This window comes from Hylaeus anthracinus, unplaced genomic scaffold, assembly GCF_026225885.1.
Source record: "Hylaeus anthracinus isolate JK02 unplaced genomic scaffold, UHH_iyHylAnth1.0_haploid 0, whole genome shotgun sequence".
Taxonomy (NCBI): Eukaryota; Metazoa; Arthropoda; class Insecta; order Hymenoptera; family Colletidae; genus Hylaeus; species Hylaeus anthracinus.
In genome coordinates, this window is record NW_026533254.1 from 12,265,709 (window position 1) to 12,282,288 (window position 16,580).

The 16,580-nt window shown below is 45.7% G+C and overlaps 1 protein-coding gene across 1 annotated transcript in view; it reads left to right on the forward strand.

Annotated features, from left to right (window-relative positions):
* The window catches only part of LOC128888792 (uncharacterized), a 91,380-nt gene that overhangs the window by 46,866 nt on the left and 27,934 nt on the right, over positions 1-16,580 (forward strand). The window contains exon 2 of the mRNA XM_054145921.1: positions 2,325-2,455. Coding sequence (XP_054001896.1) covers positions 2,325-2,455 — 131 coding nt within the window. The remainder of the gene's footprint in view (positions 1-2,324; positions 2,456-16,580) is intronic.

Genomic DNA, 16,580 nt, shown 5'->3' on the forward strand with positions numbered 1-16,580 from the left:
GTCCAATTCGGCTACTTTAATTCCAGCCGGGCCTCGGAACACTCGACTCGCGGAAAATCAACAACGTTAATTGCCACGGAGACCGACGCGATCTCATGAGCTATGTGGTCAGGGACCGCTGTGACGCTTCCCGTATTAAGGTCGCCAAACTTCGCCCATTATCTTCTTGAATCCCGTGGATTGTACTTCTGCAACTCGACCTCTTTGGTCACCTTCGTGTGCGAGTGTTTGCGTCCGTGTCCGAGGAAATCGTTAACGTCCTACGCGATATCAGCTGCACCGTAGTGTGATGCAGTTAATGTATACCAGTTGAATCATTGATTATTAAATTATTAAAACGGCAATACAACGACAAACGAAGTAATTAAAAATTTTAAAATCAACTCGAATTATCTCAGACAAGTACAGTCCTGCAATTAAATATAGTGTATCCATTGTACCGCTGCTAAAGCCCACTCGATCCAACGTTGCGATTGCGATTTCGGTTCACCCTAGGGGAATCGCAATTCGTTAAAAAATCCACATTCGCCCTGCCAATTCGGTGGGATTCATTCGGCGCGATAGGATCGAGGAGCGACTACCAAATCAGCCGCAGTGGCCGAGCCAAATCGCGACCGTGCCACTCTCTGCGAATCGATTAATTCGCGAGCCGCTGGGACGTGAAAATTGATACGAGCCATAAAACTGTTAATCGTTGCTCGTAAATTTACCATACCGGTAGCCACGAAACTTCTAAGAAACCGCGACCGCGACACTCCTCCGTGGAATATCAGTTCTGAGGGTGAGGCTGGGGGAAAACTCTCTTTCTGGACTTGTTTCCAACTCCGCCCTACCCTCTATCCTTGTGTCGTCGGGACCTGGTTCGAATTCCCGAATATCGAGGCCGAAACGATGCAAAGTTTCGCGACTGTTCCCTCGAAATCCGCTTTGCGACGCGGACGCGGTTGGATTGTTTTGGAGCCTTACATCGTGTCCTCCTTCCTCCGCGCCATCGGCTGGATAAGACACATCTCTAACGGAGGAACTTCTTGTCACGTTGTGTCTGAAGGTATTTTCTCTGTTTCTGAACGCGTTGAGGTTCGTCTGCGAGTTTGCGTTCCTCGCGGAATCTAGTATATCCAAAGTTCGCTGGTATTTGGAACCACGAGCAAGAAGTGATGTATGAGCCAGGGTTTGATGAGGCTTATCGTTAATATTCCATATCATCGTAATCACCCCGTTTAATAATAGTGAAAAGTAGCGTAAATGTTTGCATCCTTCCTAGAATTCTTTTTTCGGTGTAACACCTGACATCAGTTGTAAGTAGAACGAGCCAGTATCGTGTCAGACGCAGTTGGATCATATTCCTGTTCTATTTCTCATGTAACTCTAGTCCAGTAAAAAGTAATTCAAGACTTCTTCCTTCTTCAACTCCTTGGATGCCTTTAACATCGGCAACTCTTAATCCACTAGGAGATCGTTCGCCGCAAAAACTTGAAAGGAGAAACTTTAACTCGTCGCTTAAAATTTTTCGAATCGTTCGGATATCGTCTCTCCGCGACTGCTTTGAAACCCACAGTTAGCCCAAGGTGAATTTTCATTAAAAACATTCGCAGCTCTGCCAATCCGGATCTAGTGTCCGCTAGGATTCGGTGTATTTAACGTCTTTCGTGGCAGTCGATCACCTTTACTTTGCGCTGGTTCGATCGCGCACCGCGCTGTCTTTGCCTCGACGTTCGAAGCTCTTCCGCAGGTTGCTTGAAAAGTTCACCCAGCCCTTCGACTTCAAAGCGGCACGCGTCTCTAATTTCTACTTTCGCAGGCAATTTTCCGCAGCGCGCGCAACGCCTGTTTTAAACCGAGGCCAAAGGGTGTAATGCACTCGATTTATCGTGGCGTGAAGCGTTTCACGTACGTCTCCTCTTTTTTTTTTTTTACCGTGAAAGCGTTAACGGCGAACTCCCTTTACACAAAATAACAATCGGAATAACTGTACGAATTTATGCGGCTCCATTTCAATCTCCGTAAGCTTGACAACTTGTTTTTGGTTGAAACTTTTTTTAATTTATTCTTCGAGTTTCTGTTTAAGGAGAATTTTTTATTATTTTACTCCAGGGGATGGTGCACGCATAGAAAAGTAGATGCCTCCTAGATTTCACTGCCTAACAAGTTATTTCAGGAACAAAAGCGATTCCGCTTGAACAGTGTCCCTGGCGAGTCTTTGCGCTCGGAATAAAGGGCAGGACGGTTTTAACGTAATAGCCATTTTATGCTCGTAGCAAAGAGTAGAGCAGTTACGCTAATACCTGGGTTCGCATACTTACGGCCGTGTTACGTTGTTCCAGGGCTCGCACACGGCATCAGATGTTACATATGCGGACAGTACAACGAGGGAGTCGGAAGCATCACGCCGTGCATCAACTACACCGCTCACATGCATCTGAAGGAGTGTCCACCCCGTGCCGAATGGTGCATCGTAAGTAGACTTTACGGAATATTTTCACATTCTCGACGAAAAGATGAGGCTTCCTCCGTTAATGTAAAATAAAAAAAGATTACGTAAATGTACCGTGTTCGAGTACAGCTAGGCCTCGTAAACCTCCGAAACGGGTTTATTTCCATTCCCCGAGCATCGACGGATTCTCAGCTCGAACCTCGACGAATCATAGGAGCAGGAAACCGTGATTTCGAATCGCGGAAAAAAGGGCGCCGTCCCGGCGCCGACGCCTACTTGACACTATTCCAAACGCGGTTACAACCAACGACGTTATTTACCACCTTCGATTCAGAGAACAGATTGGCGCCACGGACGCCTTGTGCAAGCTTGCACGTGCCGTCGCCAACTGTTTGCTCTACGTTTCATCGAGGATCGTAAAGAATCGTTCGAACAGTGCCGCCAAATCTTCCGACATCCTGTTTGCCCTGGACGGCGCGAATCCTGCCACGTTCCGCCGTCCCCATCGCCGAAACAACGGAAGGGATCGATCGACCGATGCTTTTCATTTTATTCCCCTTGTCCGGCAAAAACAGTACTACTTGCCTACTACTACTTGCCTGACAAACCACACACGTCTGTACTACTCGTCTGGCCGGTGGATTTCCACGCTACTTATACGGTTAATCCATCCTCGCTCCACCTGTCTGGCTGGTGCAGTCCTGCACTATTCGGCTGACTTGTGCATTTCTATTCTGTTCCAGTTGTATGACTGATGCACGTCTATGCTACTTGTACACTGTATCCACCCTCTTTCCACTTGTCTGATTGCGATAACTTTGTGCTACTCGCTTTAAAAAGAATAATCTATTACTGAATATCTGCCGATGTCGGACGTTGCATTAAATCATAAGCTTTACGGAATTTTGCACGAGTTGACGGGAAATTCGGCGTTCCCTACGTTTTGCGAGTTTACGCGTTAAATTCCCTATGTATAAATACACGGGACCTCCACGCGAGCACCCGGGAGGCGGTGAGGGGGAATTTATGATCTTCGTTGTAGTGGAACGCGAATGGAAATTGGGAAAATATGAGCTGCATATTTACGGAATCTCCTGCTGACTTTGTTCCGGACAGTGGGCGATAAAAATTTACGTTGTAGCGTTTCTCCAACCCTCCAGGGTTCTCTCAAATTCCGCTTCGTCGACGGAAGAATCTTGGCCTTCCTTTGGCAAAAAACAGCGACGTTTTACGGAGACAAACAACGGTGCTGTGCTCAGAATTTATTTTCGTTAGTCTGAAAGCTATTCCCCGCTATCGAGAGTCCCTTTGCTCTCGCGACGATCCCGAAGACTCCAGTCAAAACGTTTGCGATCTCTCGTACCGTGTGTCTTCGTTTTATTCTCGCCTCGTAGTAGCATTCGACTAGTTAAAATGCCAGCAGGCGTGGTTTGTTAGAGGAATAATTATTAATCAGAGCGAGATACGCTGACGGCGTTGTAATTGTCTCAAAGGTGTAACGGGACAAATTTGTATAGCTTCCCCAAATTCGTGTTTGTCCTCACGGACACTGAACCATCCTCGAACGTCCACTCTCTGTCCAAACTTCGACCAACCGGAAGCTCGTCCCTTCGCCCTCTCGCACGGAAGACTTCTGATTCGTACAAAGTGAAAACCTTTCATAATCCTTCACCCTTTCATAAATTCGTGTTTTCATCCATCGAGAGATATTCAATTGATGCGAATTCTAAATTATTCTTCCGAAAGTTATTTCCTGAAATGAAGTAACGCTGTTTAGAAAATTAACTAACCGAGAAATAACACACTGCGTATCTTGAAATTGAATGTCAGATAACGAAATTTCAAGCGCCCCCGAAAAAATACGGTCTGGCATAATTGCCATGGGACGAGAAGATTGCTCTCTGCCCTCGGAGTGCATTTTCCACTCGCCTGGTGTATTTTATAATTTTCTTCCTTCGTCCCTCCTCGCACAAAAGCCTCGCAATAGTAAATATACACAATTTGTTGGTAGATCGGTTACCAAAATACTTGAATCTTCCTCTTCGGGTTCGGAAACTCCCGATATAAATCAGGATAGCATTAAAACGAAAAGAGAAGAAAGGGAATTGCATCCAATTTCGTTACTCTCGCGGAAAGAGAGTGCGGAGCGTCTTGTTAACGACGAGAGGGGGTCGTTTCGGGAAAAATGAACAGAAATCTTAATTGCTCGCTGCAGTGTCTTCGGGACGGCGTGTTCTCACGGGCGAGAACGTCAGAGCCGAGGGAAACTTCGGAACAGTGGCGATTATACGCAATGAAATAATTGCAATTTCTACTTTCACATGCTGCGGCGAAACGAACTTGGCGGAAAGTTGCTCGTGTTTCTCGGCGCTTTCCCGTTTTCTTCGGGGGCCGTGTTCCGCGCTAGCTCGAGCAGAAACTCGAAACCGCGCCATTTTGCCAGCCTTAAATAATTACGCGTCCCGCTTACGTGGTCGGCGCTCGGCCGCGGAAAAATTTCTATTTCGCCCGTGAGAAAGTTCGAGGGTCGGGACGGCGACCGTGGAGAGAAGACCAAGACGCGAAGGAGGAGAAATCTTTCGCGGGGAAAAGAGCGGCCGAAACTTCGTCGAAAGCTTCTCGAGCTCGTCTGGGATTCCCGCTCTGCAATAACAGACGCGAGGAAATAGGAAGTTTTCCCCCCCATTCATTCGACGTCGAATAATTGCATTCCCGCGTTCAGGTGGGGTTGGCAGAAAAATCCAACCCTTTCAGACGCCGGAGCATTCTCGAATCCACGCTCGCAGATTCGAGCTTAATTTCGTTCCGCGTTCTCCAGAGAAATCCAGAGAGGTGGAGAGAGTTAACACCGTTTATCGTTGACAATTCCTAAATTTTACGCGAGATAAATGAATAGTTGCAGAAGTGGTCCAAGTATTTTTGTTAAGGGTGGCGAAGATTCAAAGGTCAGGTTCGGTTGTTTAAATAGACCGTTACATATTTGACGGGGGGTCGTGTAAATGTCGAAAATGTGTCGACCTTTATCGGCCTTAAAATTAATAGTTCGGTGGATATTCTGCGGCGTTGTTTACCCAGAAACTGGACGAAAACAATTTCGTTCTACTATACTGACCAAGCAGCCTCATCCTATTTGTCCGATAAAGGTTTCGTTGTATTAAACAATCTTATTCTGTTTGTCTGACGACGCTGTTCTTACTTGTATAACGCGAAGCATTCGCCGAGATGCTAAAAAATACTCTGCGTACCTCGAGACAAAGTGAAATTGACTCAAAAAATTCCGAAACGCTGCGTTCGCGAATAAAGATAGGTATTCTATGCTGTTGCGGAAACAATTTCCGCTACACTGCACAGCTCGCAGGTGATTCTCAGGTATTAGGCGCACGCTGCGCCGGTTTATATTACGTGTCGAGGTTCGTTTCGTAGCGAAACTTTCCAAATTCCTTTCACGCGAGCGAGATGCCCCCATTGGAAGTTTCTTCGCGTTGCATGTGTCCGAATGCAGGCGAGATCTCGGACGGAATCCTGAAGTTTACACCGATCTTCTTAATAAAACGGCTCAGCCGGCGGAATCGACCTAATCAACATCGCCATTGAGCCTCTCCCAGTATTTTCTCCTCCTTTTGTCGAAGGCAACTGGGTTGCCGTCCATTCACGACGAGGGCTTATCCCGTCCCACGTCGGTTTCCTCGATTTTCCCGATTCTCTGTCGGCCCACGACGCTCTTTCCGCGTCGCGACGAAAGGCCGTGCAGCCTGATATGGAATAACGTTGGCTTGTCCCAGAAAACATTCCCGAGCCTTAATTTATTGTAGGATAAGCAAATAGGATAAATGTATGTGGAATAAGCGATAGGCTTAAGCATAGGCTAAGATTTATGATAGGGTCGCGGCGACGCACAGTGGTCCGGATGGCCAAAAACCTGGCCAAAATTAGAAGGAGTTTTCGGATTTTCGTGAAACAAGTTTTCAACAAAAATTAGTTGAAGATAGTTTTATGCGACTAACCCCTAACTAACCCCTTAAAGAAAAGAGACAAACTTATTGTGTATACATATGAATTTCGATACGTACGTCTTACTTAGGTTTAAATAACTATGCTAGAAGAACTATTATACACGGTGAGTTTATGTAATGAAAAGGTACGTCTCAGAAGAATGACTGCTTGGAATCGCTTCGAGTCTCCGAAATGAATTACAGGGTAAGCTTCGCTTTGGACCAATCGCTTTGAGTTAGCAGGAGGTAATGAATACATTGCTCGAAGTGATAGGCATTGGCCTAACACAAAGCTCGCAGGACCGCGAAATGGACCTGATATCGAAATCAGCCGTTTCTCACGCTGTCGGTCACTGTGTCGGGCAGGGAACATGCGGGCGGCTGGCAACTCCGAGCTCGTTTAACATTCAGAACCCCAGGTGTCGATGGTCAACGAGCTGTCGCTCCTGATTGGAATTCATCTACGAACCGCGTACCCTGCCCGCCATCGATGATCCCATCGATTAACCGTGCAGTGATAAACGGCGATTCGTTGCAAAGATCTCTACGCAGGCGTAGACTCTGGAAGAAAGTTGTTCCGTTTTCACCTCGGCGATAGAACTGTTGCATTTTAATTTTTTTTAAAAAAAAAGGACAAGGTCTCCTCGAAGCTTGAAACATTTCCTTACTAGAATAAAATTCTAAAATAATCAAGAGTGTTAGAAAATTAGAGATAGCTAAATGGCTGAAGCAGGACCATGTGATTTAGTGTTTAGTCTCTGAGGACTTTGTTTAGGAAAAGACCGGACCGTCAAGGGTGTCCTCGCGGCTGAAATTTTCTGACAAGGTTCAGACTTGTATTGACTCTCGTCGAGTCGAGACCTATCGAAAATATAGTAAATTCCTATTTACACACGGAGTCGTTACTCGCACGCCCTATAACGGATCCTGGTTTACACATTCTGATCTTACAAGAGGTATTTCCGAATCGTCTCTGGGTTCTCCAGTCGAGAAGCGTGATTCTATTTATTCATCTTGCGACCTCGCGAGTTAATTCACACCTGGACGATACGTCATTACGAATAATCCCCGGTGGTTTCGCCGGCGTACATTTCCATCTTGACGAGGCTACTTCGTCCCTGATTATCGGTTCTCTCGTTGTCGTTTCGGTCGCAGCACTACCGCTATCGATTCCAGCTCCTTCTCCCCATCGCACGAAGAACGATACCGTTCCTGCATGTCGTTCCCGGAAAATGTACGTAATCGATACGTAATCAGATAACATAATCTGTTTATCGTCTTCGTGCACACGCGACGGTGCACGGTTTCACGATGGTGGCTCGATTAGGGGATGTCGCCTCAAAGGAGAAGCGATCGTCATCAATTAAAGGGTCATCTGGCGCGTATCCCGTGCTGGTAGCCGCGTGTCTCGACGATTCCACGGCCAATTCCCTGCTCCCTGCCTCGGGGGAAGTCGCATTCATCGCGGCGACTGCATTATTACCAGCATTGCGCTCGGCCTAGTAATGCACCGACGGGTATTCCGACGCAGCCTTCAAATTAGTGCCAAGTGCATGCGTTAGACCAGGTATTAATTAACATTTTGCGTTGCTAATATCCACCTGACGTGCATCCGCGCGGCAGGGTGTCCCGCTGGGAGCGTGTCGTTGCTCGAGCTTAATCGACAGGAAGAGGGACTGCCGTTGTGCCTTCGAACCGTGAAGAAATTTAAAGAGTTATTATTATCGAGGAATCTTCGAGATTTATCGTGGCTAGAGATACTTCTTTAACAAATTTTTGTTTCCATTAAAGTGTCCGAAGGCTGAGAGAATCTTTTAATTAGCACGATTTCATTTCATCGCATCGTTCTTTGATTGGTCGACCACGCCGTGATGGATCTTTGACATCAAAATTTTGATAGAGCATTATGTTCGTGAACACCACGAATTATTTCACAAGCCTGCGTAGCATTATCGCCTCGATCGAAGTGACATTGGAAAATGTAGCGAATTTTCTCATTATTTTCTATCCGTAGTATAAACTGTAACCTTTCGAATCGGTACGTACATCTAGTACGTCCCACTAGGTTACGTGTAAACAAAGATATAAGATGTTAAATCTATCCAGCGACAAAACTCTACGAACTCTTTCGAATACCCGTTAGAATCCTTTCTTTTTTATATTATATCGAAAGAATCTCCTGAATAGTTGGGGTATCATTTTTCGAGCGGATGTTTAGACGTTGTATTCGAAAGCGAACGAACACGCTAATTTATCACGGTTGATCGACCCCGTTAAGTTAGCAACTTTCGACCTGGACTGTCGAAGAAGTTTCAGAATGAAATTCGGAGATCGTCCGACCACTGCGAGCGGCAATTTCCAGCACGATTGCATTCCTCGCCAACAATGGCCCCCAAATCGATCTCAATTTTCGCATCGAGACCACCTCAGCCGCAACCAACGGTGTCCCATAAATATTCGAGATGGTCAGGCTTGGTTCCTGAACGAGCACATTATGCGACAGAGGGTTGATATAAATTACTTCCTGAAGCGAATCCATTAAATCTTCTTTACTCGTTCTTAACTATTCCTCGCCAATGGAGGAAGCAGTCTGTGAGCAAGCATCAGCTTAACTAATCTTTAGGTGACCGTTCAAGTACAAATTTAACCCTTTGCACTCGAGAGGTGACTCTCAGTCACCACTAGGCTTTCTTTAGATTTAATTTCTTTGGAACTCGAAGCGCCAATAAAATGATCGTCTTTGAGGAGAAGGTGACCTGATTCTGAAATTAGAGATCTCATTTTCCAAGTCAATATAATCTTAGCATTCGTGGCAATAGAATGCTAAGAAAGCATCGCGAGTTGCTGGTAGATACCAGAAGAAAGGTTTCGAGTGCAAAGCGTTAACCCTTCGCCGTCCTACGACTAGCGAGACACGACGGAACCGTACCGAAATCAGAAAATCTAGACGGCAAAGGATTAACGAAATATTTAAATATCTCCGCCGCTTAAAATTCCATTGGCTAGCTTGGTAGAAGCACTCATCCTCGACCTCCTCTATTCCACAACTCGTCGAAAACCTCGAAAGCCTGCAAAGGGTTAATTGTCAATCTATAGCCTGATAAATAGCACTTGCTTCGATACCTACTTTTTCCCTCTTGCGTGTCAGGTTCAAGATCGACTCCTTTTTCAAGTTAGGCCAGCAACAGTTCCATACTCTTTCGAATCCGTCCGAGCCCCTCGATGGGAACGAAGGGACCGCCGATAACAAACTCAGCGTCGATCGAACGAGGTCTTCATTGGCGTCGATCAGGCCAACTGCAGGCCTGGCGGCCACTGTTATCTCGGCATCCGAACGTCTACGGAACGTCTGGAATCCCTGGAATGATTACCCTTCCCCTGGAAGACGAAATTCCGTCGATAGGTTTCTCGTTGATCCTTCGTTCGCGACAGCAGGTGATTCGACGACCGAAGAACTCTTCAAATAAGAACGCGAAAGAACGATACGAAATCTCGCATGATTTATACAAGCAACGGACACGGAACTTACGGTTACGAATTTCCTCGATGGTTCTCCGATTGTTCTCCGTTACACGCGAGATAGGTGCGGAAGACGGGTGTAAAAGATTAATCGACGTAGAAAGTGGGTTTCGCAGCGAGTGAATTGTTCCGGAGGTGGTTCAGGTGGCCGTAATACGTTGTAATAGGCGTTCATCGATCTTTTTGAACACCTCACGGCTGTTAGGTCTATCATTGGCCAGACAAGTGTAATGAGAGCGTTCTCGTCCAGACGAGTAGAATAACATCGCAAACGGCCAGAACGAGGTCGTCCTTGACCAGCCGAGTAGAATCGGATTGCTCGTGGCCAGACGCGCATAACGCGTTCCTGTCCGGTCGAGTAGAATAAGATTCTCGTTCCATCGCCTCGCAAAGTGCTCCTCGACTCGTTTCCCCGAGATATACCGACCGAGAAAGAAAAGTTCCGATAGGAAAGATGGGGAGCAGGGGAGAAACGAAAACATTCGAGCTTTTCACCGCGTCGCGTCCAAATCGTCCGCGACGCTCGCACGAACGATTTGAATGATATTTTCCTGCTGGCCGAAGGGGATCTTTGGACGAAAGCGGTTTACGTGCTTGCGGTCCAAGTGGACCGGCAGCAACTCCTTAACGGAAGCTCCCCGAGATTAGGTCCTGTCCCAGCGAACCGACGGTAACAGGGGTTAGAATAATAAATCGTCCAACGATCGCAGGACGTGGCGTGCATGTTCGACGCTCTTGTCGCTCTCTTCCCAACGGTGGAAGATTCGGGATTCTCGAGAGGTCTTGGCTGTCGCGCGACCCCACCCCCTTCTACCTTCCTCGAGTTTCAGTGATTTCCACGAAACCAAGACGAGACACATAGCGTACTCTCACATTTGTATTCCAATCGCCACAGTCTGTCGTAATAATTTTTCGTTCGATTTAGGAGACAAAGGGCGCAAAAGTTTACGGCTTTGTCGATCGTCCAGCGTTTCATTCAATGGGAAAAATTGTAGCCAGACGGGTAAATTAGAACCATAGGCGAGGAGAATAAGGTGGTTTTTGGCCAGGTAAACACGGTATAGAGCGATGCTCGAGTAAACAAGGCAAGATTGCCCCCTTGCAAGTTGAATACAGATGTTTCTTGTCGGACTAGAAGATCAAGATAGTCCCTGGCTACGCAAGTTAAGTAAGACCGTATCGTGCTAGACAAACAACCTAACGATGCTTCTTGCCAGACAAGTTAAATTAGACCGTTACTCAAAGAAGATTTTCGGGAGCCTGTTTCAAAAGACTCGCAGTGAAATCAGTATCGTTGCAACAAATAACCGCGAAAGAGACCCTATATGGTTTTATTCGTTAGAAGATATGGTACAAGCACCTTCGCCGAGAAGAAATCGACGTGAATCGAGTAGAACGAAGCAATTTTTGCTTCCGCCGAATTGGCTGTGTGCTGGTAAACGGGAAAACGGGCTTGAATCGGGGCTTCAATCGACGGTTTCTTGTAAACAAAACGCAAAACGAGTTCGTTTCCATTGAATGTATTTTAATGCGCTTGTCAAAGTGCTCCCCCACACCCTCTCGAATGTTTTATCGCTCGAATAATTGCCCCCTTCGGTGGGATTCTTTTTTTTTTTTTGTATTATGGTTCGTTAAACTCGATTCATTCGTCGGCAACGAATAGCGCTTTTCGTGCCATCGATCTCCTTCTCCTTCTCCTGTCCCTCTCGCGATAATGGCGACGAGGTAATAGAAACGAAGATTTCCACTCGAATTTCGCCACGATTTCCTTTGTTCTTGCGGCGCGGAGAATCGCGGATTTAAGATTGCGGTTTTCTTCTGTTCTCGGCATTCTTCGATCGATCGTTTTATGGTTAAAATGGACCGAGCTATGGTTAACCAAATAAGCGGATGAATAAATCTTTCTTTATTTTGCAAATAGAAAGTAATTAACTTCGTTACTCCTTATCCAGCTTTCATGATGACAAAATCAATGCATTGCAAGTCCCTTGCGTCATCTTTTAAATATCTGGGAAGAATGAATAAAATTTCACTATTTTCAAACACTTCGGAAAAGCATATTCGAATTTATGGGACGAAATAAAGTGAAAAATCTGTATGAATCCTTACCCTTAAGTAGTATAGGTCTACAATTGGTTACCTAACCAGAATGAGACGATGTCCCGTCAGAGAATGTGAATAGTACCATTTGCATCCACGACGGTGATGCACAGCGGCTCATAATTCGAACCATCCGTTTCTAAGAACGCGTGGTAGCATTACGTTTACGGTCGGGCTCGAAGTACAAAATTCTGCGGTAGGCGAGTCACGCGCGCTGCTCCATTGTTTGCTCGAACAGGATTATTTACGTCGTTCCATTTACGTTACTTTATCGTCCGTTCAAAAAAGTGACGTAACTCTGCGCGTTTCTGACATATTATCCTCCTCTGCATTAGGAATTCCGCAGGAAGATGTTTGCTTGTTAAGAAATACTTTCTTTTTTTTTTTTTTTTTTTAATACCTCCTTCCGCAATGGAAATTTCAAGGAATTTCAGTTTCAGGAATTCAAGTGCCCCGTGTTACGAGACACTAAAAAAATTCCTCCAACCATAGAGAAAGAAATTGACGAGCCGAGTTTAATCGTGCTATTCCAGAGAAGTGGAAGAGTTTATAGGTTCCGCTAAAACGGATATTAAACTGTAATCCCCCGACTCCAATACCTGCGAATAGCACGGCGACGATTGTTGCTATTTATATTCGAAAGTACGAGATGCACGAGCGGCTTTTAATCAACGCGTCCGATTGGTTTCTTCGTCGATGCAGCTGCTGCGGTGTCACCACAGCTCCCATCGATTCCTAAATCAAACCGGCTCGTTTTCCTGTTATTTGCAACGCGCGTCCGCGGCCATCGGCGACGGGACCGCGACAGGAATTGAGATGACTTATGGCCCCGCCGCGACGCGCGAAAATAGGAAAGAAAACACGGCTCGGAATTCTTCCTGGGAACGTCGCCGATCCACGTCCTCGGGGACCAGACTTTTTCGACGCGTCTGAAAGACGAATAGGGCCAGCGAAAAAAAGCGAGGAAAATTATGTGTGACGAGGGACGTGGTTTCAAGTAGGAGAGTACTTTGTGAACTTTTCTCTGTTGAAATACACCCACAGTAACGTTCACGAAAGTTCACGTTTCGTTAGGTAGGTACAACTGTGATATTATTGGAATGCTTCTCCACTCTGGCACTTGACCGTTTAGACACCTTTAAGTATTCCTAAAGTACTTGGCTGTTCGAATACTATTCTTCGAATTACATTCAACGAAGGAATTTTCCTACCTGAATTTAATTTGTCTCCGGAAGTACTTGGCTGTTCGAATACTATTCTTCGAATTACATTCACGAAGGAATTTTCCTACCTGAATTTAATTTGTTTCCGGAAGTACTTAGCTGTTCGAATACTATTCTTCGAATTACATTCAACGAAAGAATTTTCCTACCTGAATTTAATTTTTTTCCCGCGAACTAAAGGAATATAAACCTTGAAACAAAGCACACAGAGTTCCACGCGATTCTCCAGATCCGATTCACCCGCTACATTTCCTCGTTTCGGTTTCTTCCAATCACACGATAGGACTGGCTTCAATATTTACCATCCATGGGGGCTGCGAAACGGTACAATATTTAACATCCGTCGTAACATCGTTTTCCGCGTCTTCGACCGCGATTCTCTCCAGGGATTTCGTGGCTGGTTCGACAACGAGTTTAAAGAACTCGTCTTTCGTTACGTTTCCTTGCCTCGGTTGCTGTGCCTCGGTGTCTGAAAAATTCACTTTTCGTTCCACCGGGCTGCTATCCTCGCAACCGTTATCCGTGCGAAACGATGCGTCGAAGAGCTTTGCGATTCACGATCCTCCGGCATCGATCCACAGGATCGTGGATTTACTCCGCGAGATTTCCTCTTCGTGACTTGAACGGCTTCCAAGGCATTAGAAGATAACTGTTCGATGAAATTGAACGAAATGACCGGAGTAATGATTGCATTCTGTGTCCGAGTGTACCGGAGTTTGGCTTGAATTTTATCAGCGCACGAATCGAGAAATATGTTTGAAATTGGAGTTGTTTTCTTCCTTGGTGGCGAGATTTGTTACGTGTAACCTTGTTTACAAGGCTCTTGGTTCGCGGTTCTTGGCGATACTTCTGAATTTTATGTTACAGATTATTTTCTCGTGTCTCGTAAAATTCTTTGTCTGTATCGAACTAAATTAGAATGTTTCAGAATTTATTGAACGAGTAAAGCGTGTCGTGTATACAGGGTGGTACAGACATTGCGAGTAATTGGTCAGGAGGCATCGAGTGATGGACGATTAACTGGATTACCTTAAGATTGCAATATCTTACGTTAATCTCTTGCGAACGTACTTGCGAGCTATCAGGGTTCAGGGAACAATCGGGTATCAGTCAACGAACAACGGAGCTTATCTCGAAGATTAATTAGCTGCGGCACAAATATCGATGATCAAGTGGCGATCGAGACATTGTACGGGGCATAGTTGCATCAATCTTGGACCCCTTGTTACACCTTCCGTCCGAAACTTCGTCCGATGGATGGACCAATTGACCTCCATTACCTAATTGCCTTCCCTGAATATCCAAAGAGGTTCTTAGATGCTTAGAATTTATTTGAATAGCCTCCTTTCCAACGAAACGTACAATTAAACACAAATCGATTCGCATTTAATACTTTAATTTCATAGAATTTCAAACTGTATCGACATTTATTAATTTTTAATAGCCACTTCGGACCTCAGTGAGCGTACAATTAAATTTCCAAGTCGACTGATGTTTACCATAGATTACTAACGATTCGAATAAACCTAGCAAGAATTTTTAGTCGAGAATACAACACCTTAGGTGACTCGTTGGCGTGATATTTCGTTTTATTCGAAAATAAGACGCGATACGTGATCTCGAGTCTCATCGGACGTAGCGAAAGGTGTCTACAATACTTCTTTATCACTGGCGCGGTTCGATTCGTTTCGCCTTTGCATTCTCCTCTGTCGTATCGTTCAGACGTATCTCAATGCGCCCTTTCGGACCGCGTTTCGCCGGTTCTCGTCGATGAAAAGCTCGCGAAAATGTCGGTCAGCGAAAATGTCGATCAGACCTCGACGATTCTATGAATCGAAAAGTGAGAGCTAGCGCGGAGTTTTATTAGCGAGATTGAATAAATTCTCGGCGTCGGAAAGGGATTGGAAACGTGTCTGCGATCCCAAGGAACAACCGAGGAAACCAATATTCTTTCGAACCTTATCACTGGGAATTTTCGTCCGCCAGGTGTTGCGCGATTGACTTTCAATTATGATAATCAAAAAATTTGAGGAGAAAATGGTCGGGATATTTGATAAAATTCTGTAACAGAGTGGCTCGTATAGGAAATACATTTTGTAATTTATCGTACGACGCGTGCATTTGTCGGACTCAGATTCCAACGTTCGACGAATTATCGATCCCTTTCACCGACGGATTTCCCCGGCTGGCTGTACTCCGCCAACTTCAACCCAAAAACGAAAACAGCTGATCCATGTCACCGAGGCACGCCCGCATTCTTATTACACAAATACCTCGCTTTGTCGTAAACGCTGCCGCTCTGATTTGCATTCCACATCGAGCATCGGCTTTAATAAAAACACTGGCAGCTCGTCGATAAAGCAACGGCCTCTATCCCTCGGTCTTCCAGAGCTCGAACAAACGAACCGTAAACTTTGAGACTGAGTCTTGGCCGATATCTCGGTTAATATCGATTCTACGAAAAATTCGTAGGGTGACAAAAAGCTCCGAAATTTGAATAGCAATCGCTTTGTTGGTATACATTTTTGTCGTTAGGATGATAGTAATTGAGATATCGCGTATCTCATGCGGGAGGTAGATGACGCGATGAGTGTCTGGTAGAATATTACAGTCAGGGATGGTTTGGGCCATATCTCGGGCAATTTTGATTCTATTGAAAATTGGTAGAAACCAAAAAGTTTCCAAATTCAATTTGTGACGACTTTGTTTATATACACTTTCGCTGTGAAGTCGACCCAGCACCCACTGTCACCTAACTCTGGTAACGAAGACAGAAACGGTAGTTATAAAATTGAAATCGTTGATTATGAAATCGATTAAACTTTCAAATTGGAATAGTCTTTGGCCTAGACTCGTGGTGGGTAATATTTCTAATTAATCCTCCTTCTAGCAAGGCCGGAAGCGAGCCTCTGCCACGGATAGGCCTCGAGTCGAGGGTGACGGTAGATTTCGCGGAATCGAATTGACTCCTGGGTGTAAGGTGATCGCCGAAAGCGTCTGGTCTAAGTGTACGCTCGAATAGGGAGCGATCCAGGTGGCTGACCGTAAAAAGAGAGCTTAGAAGCTTCCCAGTGGCCAGTTTACTGGACGAGGGGAAAGGAGGCCGAAAGGGAATCGTAAGCTTCTTGCGGCTCCGTCGAAAAGGAAACGGGTCAAAGCCACGCTTGAAATGGCAGGCCCAGAAAGCCTCGCCATGGCTTTTACGGCGAAAGCTCTCTCCGCTCTGTGCTTTCCCTTCTACTTTCCCGACTTTGCCCGCGATGCGTCTCGAAAAAAGTGCTAGTCTCCGGCGCGCGATGCATTATTTACACC